This window comes from Puntigrus tetrazona, chromosome 25 (genome assembly GCF_018831695.1).
Source record: "Puntigrus tetrazona isolate hp1 chromosome 25, ASM1883169v1, whole genome shotgun sequence".
Classification (NCBI taxonomy): Eukaryota; Metazoa; Chordata; class Actinopteri; order Cypriniformes; family Cyprinidae; genus Puntigrus; species Puntigrus tetrazona.
In genome coordinates, this window is record NC_056723.1 from 12,196,206 (window position 1) to 12,205,922 (window position 9,717).

General features: G+C 35.9%; 1 protein-coding gene and 1 long non-coding RNA gene across 3 annotated transcripts; both read left to right on the forward strand.

Moving 5' to 3' along the window:
* The first annotated feature begins 198 nt into the window (after nt 1–198).
* lactb (lactamase, beta) lies at nt 199–5,266 on the forward strand. Of its 2 annotated transcripts, none has more exons than XM_043228726.1 (6): nt 199–660; nt 1,814–1,880; nt 2,081–2,271; nt 2,840–3,158; nt 3,362–3,527; nt 4,484–5,266. In XM_043228726.1, the coding sequence occupies exons 1-6, from the start codon at nt 310–312 to the stop codon at nt 4,995–4,997; spliced, it is 1,608 nt and encodes a 535-aa protein (XP_043084661.1). In that variant the 5' UTR covers nt 199–309; the 3' UTR covers nt 4,998–5,266. The 2 variants fall into 2 exon arrangements, with proteins under 2 accessions (XP_043084661.1, XP_043084662.1); XM_043228727.1 differs by having other exon boundaries at nt 200–654.
* Nucleotides 5,267–7,292: 2,026 nt separating this feature from the next.
* On the forward strand, nt 7,293–9,352 carry LOC122330484. The gene is made up of 2 exons (XR_006248021.1): nt 7,293–8,239; nt 9,023–9,352. It is a non-coding gene; the product is annotated as an uncharacterized LOC122330484 (long non-coding RNA).
* The last annotated feature ends 365 nt before the right edge of the window (nt 9,353–9,717 follow it).

Sequence of the window (9,717 nt, forward strand, 5' to 3'; positions counted from 1 at the left end):
TGTTAAATATTTGTGTGTAGTAAATTGCTTTTTTTAAGCATGTTACATTATTAAACGCACGACCAGATGCGGACAGTAGTGAAGTATTTTTAATCTGCCTTAAAAGTACTTAATTACATTGAAAGTACGTACCAAAGTCAAAATAATTTCAAGTTATTCATATTAAATAAACGTCGTGGACTTTTATTCTGTAAAATAGCCAGGTTGTCAGTTGTTTGTCGCTCAAACGGGAACTCTTTGCTGTACTCTTCATGTCAACGATTGTATCACTTTCCCCCATATATTGTCATCATTAGTGTTAAAACAGCCATGTCTCGGTTACTGTGTTTATCACGGGGTCTCATATGCACACGGTGTAAATACAGTGTTCAGAAATCCGAGCCCTTTGTGTCTTTGTTGACATCCAGAGGGAAGTTGAGAGATCAGCTGAAGAGGTTGATTTCGACAGGCAGAAGACCCGTCCTCACGACCTGCAACAGCAGACACCCGCTCCTGTGGCTGTTCGGTATCGGGACGGGTGTTGTTCTGGCTCTAGGGCTGAAATATCGCGCTTCTGAGTCTGGACGCTGTGAAAGTAACGTGCAGAAGACGCTCAGAGTCACTGAATACACAGCCGCTATAGAAACCAGCAGAGACCTGCTGCAGCGGATAAAGGTACAGGTATCAGGACGACACTTAACTCCCTTTATTTCATTTACTTCTTTTTAGCATCGTTTGTTGAGTTTACGAGATAACGGTGATAATGTTGTGCTGTACCTGTGTCTGTGTATTTGGCAAAGAAATCTATTGATGTTTAATTTCTTTATTTTAAAATATTAATGATGTTATATATATATATATATATATATATATATATATATATATATATATATATATATATATATATATATATATATATATATATATATATATATATATATATATATATATATATATATATATATATATATATATATATATATATATATATATATATATATATATATATATATATATATATATATATACATATATATATATATATATATATATATATATATATATATATATATATATATATATATATATATATATATATATATATATATATATATATATTATTATTAAAGAATATTTTTTGTGAGATATAGTGCTGTCAAATAATTAATCATATGAATGTGCATGTGTTTATATACTCTTATGTATATACTTTATGTAAACAGAATATTTTGGATGTGATTACTCACGATTAATCATTTGATAGCACTAGGATGTGTATTATTACAAAATGTTTTTGTATTATTAATATTAAAAACATTTGCTGAAGTTGTGTTATTATTTATTTAATCATTTGAACTATATATCTATATATATATATCTATATATGTATATAATGTATGTATGTGTATTGTGTGTATAAATGTATATCTAAATACGCACACAAACTATTTTAAAAATAGTAACATATTTATATTCTTATGTTTTATAAATAAACATTTTTCTTAAATATTTAAATGCATGTCCTAGTATTTTATTTATATGTATATATACATAATAAAAAATAAATGTTATGCACACATTATATAAACAAATTCATTATATAAACATCCAGAATGTGTATATATAATTGCATCTGTGTATATATATATATATATATATATATATATATATATATATATATATATATATATATATATATATATATAAACACACACACATATACATACACTCATGTATGTGTGTGTATTAATTATGTATCTATTTTCATTTTAAATTTCTAGTTCAAAACTTTCTTGTGTAGAATGGCCTACAGATAAGTCCTATTATTTTGCAGGATGAAGTTGGAGCTCCTGGGATGGTTATCGGAGTCTCCGTGGATGGCAGGCATGTTTGGTGTGAAGGTAGGAAGTCTCCCACCGCACACTGAAGTTTGGTCACATGAAAGCTCTTGGGTAGTGTGCACTACTACGGCATTTACAAAATGCATCCATGCTTAAAAGGAACGCATTCGTGTTAAGGCCACAGGTCTTCACGGGCTTTGAGGCCTGTGTTAATTCAGGAGCTCAGAAAGCACCCACAGGCTGTATTCGTTGTCTCTCAGGAGTTGGCTATTCAGATCTGGAGAACAGAGTGCCTTGTGGTCCAGACACAGTGATGAGAATCGCCAGCATCAGTAAACCTCTGACTGCAGCCGCCGTTGCCAGACTCTGGGAGGATGGTAAGATAGATCTAGACGCTCCTGTCCAAAAATACGTGCCAGAGTTCCCGCAGAAGCAATTTGAAGGGGCAGATGTGAGTACATCCATTTAAAAAAAAAGTTTTGTGAATGTAAATTAATCATGTTTTAACATGTTGCTAACATAATGTAGGACACTGTTAGCATGTTTTAGCATGCTGCTAGCGTGATTTAGCACATTTTTAGCATTTCAATAGCATGAGTCAGGACATTGCTAGCATTTAAAATGTTGCATGATTTAGCACATTGCTAAAATGACATGTTGCTAGTATGATTTAGCTCATTGATAACATGATTTAACATTTTTCTAGCATATTTAATATGCTATTTGCATGATTTATCAAGTTGTTATCATGATTTAAGACGTTGCTGGTATTCAACATGTCGTTGTTTGATTTTACACTTTGCTAACATAACTTAATGTTATTAGCACATTGGTAGCATGTTTGTAACATGATTTAGCATGTTGTCTAATAGCTTAGCATAGCTTTTGATCTTTGTTAGCGATAAACAGCTTCAAGACTCTATATGTGTTACTGTACAAAAGTTTTGGCACCCTCAATCAAAGTCCTCGCGGGTTATTTCCAACATCATTTATTTGACTTCCCTCTGTCCTTAAACCAGGTCACAATAACGCCCCGGATGCTCCTGTCCCACTTGAGTGGCATCCGTCACTACGAGAAAGATGCCAAGAAAGTGCGAGAGGACAAAGAGAAAGCCAAGCGCCTTCTGAAGCCCGCGGAGAAGAAAGAGGAGAAGGCCTCAGACGAAAACAAAGAGAAGCCGAAAGCGGAGGACATCGGCGCTAAAAGCAAAGAAGCTAAAGAAGGCCGAAAGAGGAAAAAAGAGTTCGAGCAGGAGGAGTATTACCTCAAAGACAACTTTGAGAATGTCATCCAGGCTCTGGACTTATTCAAAGACGATCCTCTGATTTTTAAACCCGGTACGCTTTCACTGCACACAGCAAAAAGCACTGTTATAATGTGCTCCGAGGTTGGGTTTATTTTTAGATATCTTGATCTTTAGCTTGCCGTCTGCCGAACCTGACTCGTCCTGGACCTCGAAAAGAGTAGTTTAGAGGAATGTCATTGTTGCACGGTGATGTTTCTGTGCAGTGGTTTGTCTTTAAATCTCTGTTGCACGCAGGTTCCACGTTCCTGTATTCGACGCATGCGTACACCCTGCTGAGCGCCGCGGTGGAGAGAGCGGCAGGGCAGCGCTTCCTCGACCACATGATGAAGATGTTTAGAGAGCTGGGCATGCTGAACACCGTGCCGGACGAAAACGACCCTATCATATACAAGCGCTCTAGGTACAGGGGAACGTGCAACTGAAATTTAGATTTTTCAATGCTGTTAGCCTACATATAATAGCAATGTGTTACGGGCACCCCAGTTTTTGATCTAATGCAATATGTAAAAAAAAAACATCTGAAAACATAACACCTGTCCTGCATTGATCATGTTTTTAAATTCTGATTACTGATTTTAGGGAAACAAAAGCTGAACATTTCTACTCAAACTATTGATTGTGTTAAATCAGTCACGTGGACCATTGCTGTAATTAACGGACTGTTTTGAATTTGTTTTGATTTTAAAATAAAGCTAAATGAAATTCTTCAAATTAGATGAATAATGTAACTTAAAATGTAATTAGAAAATTTGAAATGTTGCCTTATTGATATAAGTTGAAGCTGAAGAGTTAAATTATTAAAACGACTAAGCTAGACATATTTTAAAAAAACTAAAAATAAAACACATATATATAATATATATATATATTATATATATATATATATATATATATATATATATATAAGATAATATATAAATAATGTGAAAGTGCGATATGATGCAGAGCAAACAATGTGCAGGAAAAGAAATAAAAAACATAAAACAGGAAATAATATCAAAGACAATCCCTAAAGACTGTGTCAAAGTTAGTAGTAATTTTTTTTGGTATAATATATATTATAAATATGTACATAATTTTTCAGGTTATAAGATCTGGTGTGTCTTCCCAAAAAAATTACTTTACTTTTCCAAGATGTGTACATTCAAGTATACAAGATGTAAAGAAAACATGACATTACGTTTTATTTGGTTACACCACATGACATATTTAGAGTTATCATTTAAATCGTTTTTTGAAAAATATTAGTTTTTCCCAAAATCATATTAAATCCAATATTTTGGTTTCATAAGATTACACCATGCAACTGAAACATCTTTTTAAACACCTGTTTAACGTCTTCCCCGTTTCCTGCAGGTTCTACCACTTCAATAAAAAGGGTCGCGTTGTGAACTGCCCCTATGTGGACAATTCATACAAATGGGCCGGAGGTGGATTTCTGTCCACGGCGGGTGACCTTCTGCTGTTCGGTAACGCTCTGCTCTACAGCTATCAGATGGCCGAGCTGAAGAACACAGACGGACTGCTTCCTGGCTTCCTCAAGCCCCGCACTGCCAAAGCCATATGGGCACCGGTGGACAAAACGGAGGCGTCGTGGGACAAAGACGGACTGTATGCCCAGGGCTGGCTGGTGGTGGAGAAACAGCAGAAATACGGGCAGTGCCGCAGCCGCAGGCATTACGTCTCACACACGGGGGGCGCCGTGGGGGCCAGCAGCGTCCTGCTGGTGTTACCCAGCCAGAGCAAACACGGTCCTCCACGGGGGGTGGTGGTGACCATCATCACAAACATGCAGTCGGTGGGGCTCAACGCCACCGCTCTGAAGATCGCGCAGGAGTTCGACAAGGCCAGGGATGAAACACCGCCCTGATCCCTTTGTAGTCTTTTAAGAGGTTGGTGGTGAATATCGTGCTGAGGTGTTCATGTCCTCGTTTTTAATTCAACATTTGTGCCAAGCACTTGATTTGATAGCTTTAGACGTAATAAGGAATATGTTGAAGAAATAAAAAGGTATTATGTCATCTTTTACAACCTCATAGTCATTTAAAGTCTTTGTGCAATACTTGTGCTTTTTAAAATGCATTTCACACCTGAGTCCTCAAGTGAACTGAATAAAGGGTCAAAACGTGACAAACTGTACCTAACAATAACAGAGGAGTTATGTGATAGAAATGATTTCACACACAGATATACAGCACACACACATGTCATGCATAGTAAGTACCACAAGATGGCAGTCATAACACTTTAATAACAGAAAAGACAGAGAAACTCAATTCGGTTCATATTTATTTTTATTGTTTTGAATCATTTGTATTTTCTAACGTATCGCATACATTTTTATTATCATTTCACATCAAATCACTTTATAATGTAAATATACTTTTATATTTCATGTAATTATTATTATTAGTAGGCTTATTAGATTATATTTCACTGTTTACGTAGAATAATTAATCGTGTAAAAATGATCAGCTGATATAGCAGTTACATTATTTAAAGCTTTTGCTGTTTTTGCTGCTATCTTTTTTGTTTTAATATAAAACCTTTAATTTATTATCAATCATCAATCATTTTTATTTATATAGCGCTTTTAACAACACAGGTTGCATCAAAGCACTGTACAGTAGAATGAGAGGGATGTATAATGACGAGAGTGACCGATTTCTTATGAAATGCAGAGACGGTCTCTGTAGTCAATTCAACGAGAATCACTAGAAGTTAAGTGTCCCCAACCAAGCAAGCCAGAGGCGACAGCGGCAAGAAACAAAACCCCATGCATACAGAATGGAGAAAAAAAACCTTGGGAGAAACCAGACTCAGTTGGGGTCAGTTCTCCTCTGACCGGACGCCCAGCACTTAACTTCCAGTTCAATTTTAAACGCATTTTAAATTATGCAAAATACAAATATTTTATAGTTATTAATGCTGTTGTTTGTTTTTGTTATTTGGTTATTCATCATTTGTATTTTGTAGTATTTACATTTTTGTTGTTACATTTTTATTATTGATTTTATTTTACTTTTTTCTCGAATATATTATATACTGTATATATTTATACATATATATATCCTCCCCATCATTCTCGGACATGCCTTTCTTTAACCCTTAAACTATCAATGTGCACCACAACACGTCCCGTAGACTACTCTGAAGACTTTTTGAGGCATGAAAAATACTTTTGAACCCAGTACTGTTACAATGATCATACTTGCCCACAATTAAAGCCGCGGCAGTCCCACGCCTGGTTTTTACAGTTAATAAGTGCACACTAATCGCGCCGTTTAGAAGCACGCGAGCAGAAAAAGAGGACTCGCGGGCCGGCGACCCGCGGGAAGCTGAACCGGACCCCATCCGACACCCACCGAGCGTTGCGTCACTATTGATCTTCACTCCCAAGTGAGAGATATAAAGCAGCATACCGCTTTGGTAAGAGCGCTTCACCTGGTCAGAGGTGCTGAGGGAAGCGAGGGCACCAAACCACCTGACGTCTCGGGTCATTCCCATAGATATGGTGTGGAGAGACACCACACACCCCGCCCAGCACCGCCCGAGACAGACATCCCGCGAGAAGCTGAACGCGCTCGTCTCATGCTCTCTAAACTGGTTTTTGTTTTTGTTGTTGTTTTTGTTTGGCGGTCTTATTTTAACGTTATTTTAAAGTGCCCTTGTGTCTCAGTGCAGTCACACACTTAATTACAGTCTAATATCAATCAACTACTTTTACTTGCTCTATGTTTTGGGTTAGTTTTAGAGTTACTTGAAAGTAATTGAGCATAGTCTATTGTTATTATACGAGTAATTACGTGCAGCAAGGACACATGATAAAGCTAGCCTCTGTCGGTCTTCAGATCCGAGTGTGAAGTTAGAGAAAGAAAAGTCTCTTTTAATCGGGACGATCGGCGCGGACTGGATTCTATTTCTGACGTCACAAAGATGAATTTAGAACGCTCGTGGAGTGACGTCATTCAGAGCGCGTGACTCACTCTCTCTCGATGCTGATTGGCTGTTCAGAGTTGGCGACTTTTACAAACAAGATGTGTTGAGTTTGTAACGATTTAAGCTGGTAAAGTTAGTCGCGTGCTCGCTTGTTATACGTTTACGTGGAGGCAACATAGGCCCGTGCAGCCTATAAAATGTTTTTTAGCAACAATATAAAATATATATTTTTAAAATAGTTTTTATATATGATCAATTGGAGAGATAGTGTTTCATTTTAGGCTTTTGGTTCTTATTTATATATTTGTTGGTCTTGTCTCTAAAGCCGTTCTAACTCTCGAAGTAACTCTCCTGCAGACTGTTGGCAGCCGTTTTGCGTGTGATAACCGGTAAACTATATAAACTTATACGGAGGCAAAAACATGCTCACTGCTCGGTATTCTGATGAACCGGAACTGCCTTTATTTGCATATGTCCTTTTATGGAAGACAGGTCACAGATCACGTGAGCAGTATGAGGGCACACTCAATACAAATGTTAACATTTTCTCTTTATTCTGGGAAAAACAATGTTTCGGGGGTCAAAAGGGTTAACACGGATACACTGTAAAAAAAAAAAAAAAAAGAAAATCCGTAACAATACAGTAAAAACGTCTGTTTTTAACTGAAGGAATTCTCCGTATTTTTAGTTTACAGGCGTTTTTCCGTAATTTTCAATGACGCATTGCATTGTGGGTGCAAGATCCTTGCGGCGAGAAACAAACGCCATTACTAAACAGATTACTTCATTCAGTTTCCGGAGAAGGATTAGTTTAACGCTTCTAACGTAAAATGTAAGTTAAGGATTTAGTTTTTGTTTTTTACAATCTTTAGTAATGCCAACGTTGTATTTAGGCGCTATATCTTATTAGTTCGTTGAGACCCGTTGAGTTTAACTTCACGTTGCTGTTTTGCATGTCTTCACACAACGACACAATTATTTGCTTCCAGTTTCGATTTAATTGGTATTGGTGGAGATAATGTCAATATATGTGACTGTGCCCTTATATTTCAGTGTTTTATTAGACTAATTTATTGTGGGCGCAAGAAATTTCTGGCGCGAATCGCGTGCGGGAGAAGCAAACGTCATCAACACACGGTTTACTTCATCCGGAGAAAGATTAACGACCCTGAGGTAAAATATTAAAAACACTTGCTTTTTCAACAACATATTGCCTGTTTTCGCTCTATTTCGCCCTCAAAAAACATTACAAACCCAGCCACAGCACTGTTTTCCTTCCTGAGTGAATCAACAGTTTAAATGAATCGGTTCAGTCGTTATGACTCGCTTATTAACGGTGACTTACTGCCACCTACAGACGGATTAATTTTTTTAAATTTTATATCAAAACATGTATGCATCAAATTAGGCCTTTATAAATATGCAGTTTTAAGTATGTAAAAGCTGATAGAGCACTGAATATATTGCTTCAGAATAAATTTACACCACCAAAAATCTAGGTGTTTTAAAAAGGTTAACGCGGATACTTTTACGTTAAAAACAATCTTTAAGATAACATTCTGGGTTAAGTTTCAAACAAAAGTTTGATTACCACTCACACACAAAAACACTGACCTTAAAAAGTTATTCATAAATTCATATAATAAAACCACTTTTATTTGCTCATTAAAAGGTGCCTGCATTATCTGATCTGTTGAGTTTTAGGATCATGAAGTTAAAATACTCGATAAAACTTTACAAAGGGCTTGGTATCTGTTTTTTCCACATGTTTACATGCAGGTCGTTTACCTTTTTGTGAACACACATGTGAAACGGTGATTCGTTTTTGTTTTATTTAAAAAAAAAAAAAAAAAAAGAAAGTCTGTTGTAAGCGCTACGCTGAATTATTCACTCGACCGATTCGTTAAAAACAAACCCAAAAAGATTCATAAAAGTGATTCTGTTTGCTTTCACCAGGAGTCGCGCAGGAGTTGGACAAGGCCAGGGATGAAGACTTGATTCAGAAACACCGCCGCGATCCCTTTGTAGTCTTTTAAGAGGTTGGTGGTGAATATCGTGCTGAGGTGTTCATGTCCTCGTTTTTAATTCAACATTTGTGCCAAGCACTTGATTTGATAGCTTTAGACGTAATAAGGAATATGTTGAAGAAATAAAAAGGTATTATGTCATCTTTTACAACCTCATAGTCATTTAAAGTCTTTGTGCAATACTTGTGCTTTTTAAAATGCATTTCACACCTGAGTCCTCAAGTGAACTGAATAAAGGGTCAAAACGTGACAAACTGTACCTAACAATAACAGAGGAGTTATGTGATAGAAATGATTTCACACACAGATATACAGCACACACACATGTCATGCATAGTAAGTACCACAAGATGGCAGTCATAACACTTTAATAACAGAAAAGACAGAGAAACTCAATTCGGTTCATATTTATTTTTATTGTTTTGAATCATTTGTATTTTCTAACGTATCGCATACATTTTTATTATCATTTCACATCAAATCACTTTATAATGTAAATATACTTTTATATTTCATGTAATTATTATTATTAGTAGGCTTATTAGATTATATTTCACTGTTTACGTAGAATAATTAATCGTGTAAAAATGATCAGCTGATATAGCAGTTACATTATTTAAAGCT

What these genes read in the sequence shown, in the direction of transcription:
- lactb (XM_043228726.1), top strand. Translation starts at nt 310, where the DNA reads ATGTCTCGGTTACTGTGTTTATCACGGGGTCTCATATGCACACGGTGT. An exon ending in AGCAATTTGAAGGGGCAGAT is followed by an intron (nt 2,272 to 2,839) that starts GTGAGTACATCC and finishes TCCTTAAACCAG; the next exon opens with GTCACAATAACGCCCCGGAT. An exon ending in TCCTCTGATTTTTAAACCCG is followed by an intron (nt 3,159 to 3,361) that starts GTACGCTTTCAC and finishes TGTTGCACGCAG; the next exon opens with GTTCCACGTTCCTGTATTCG.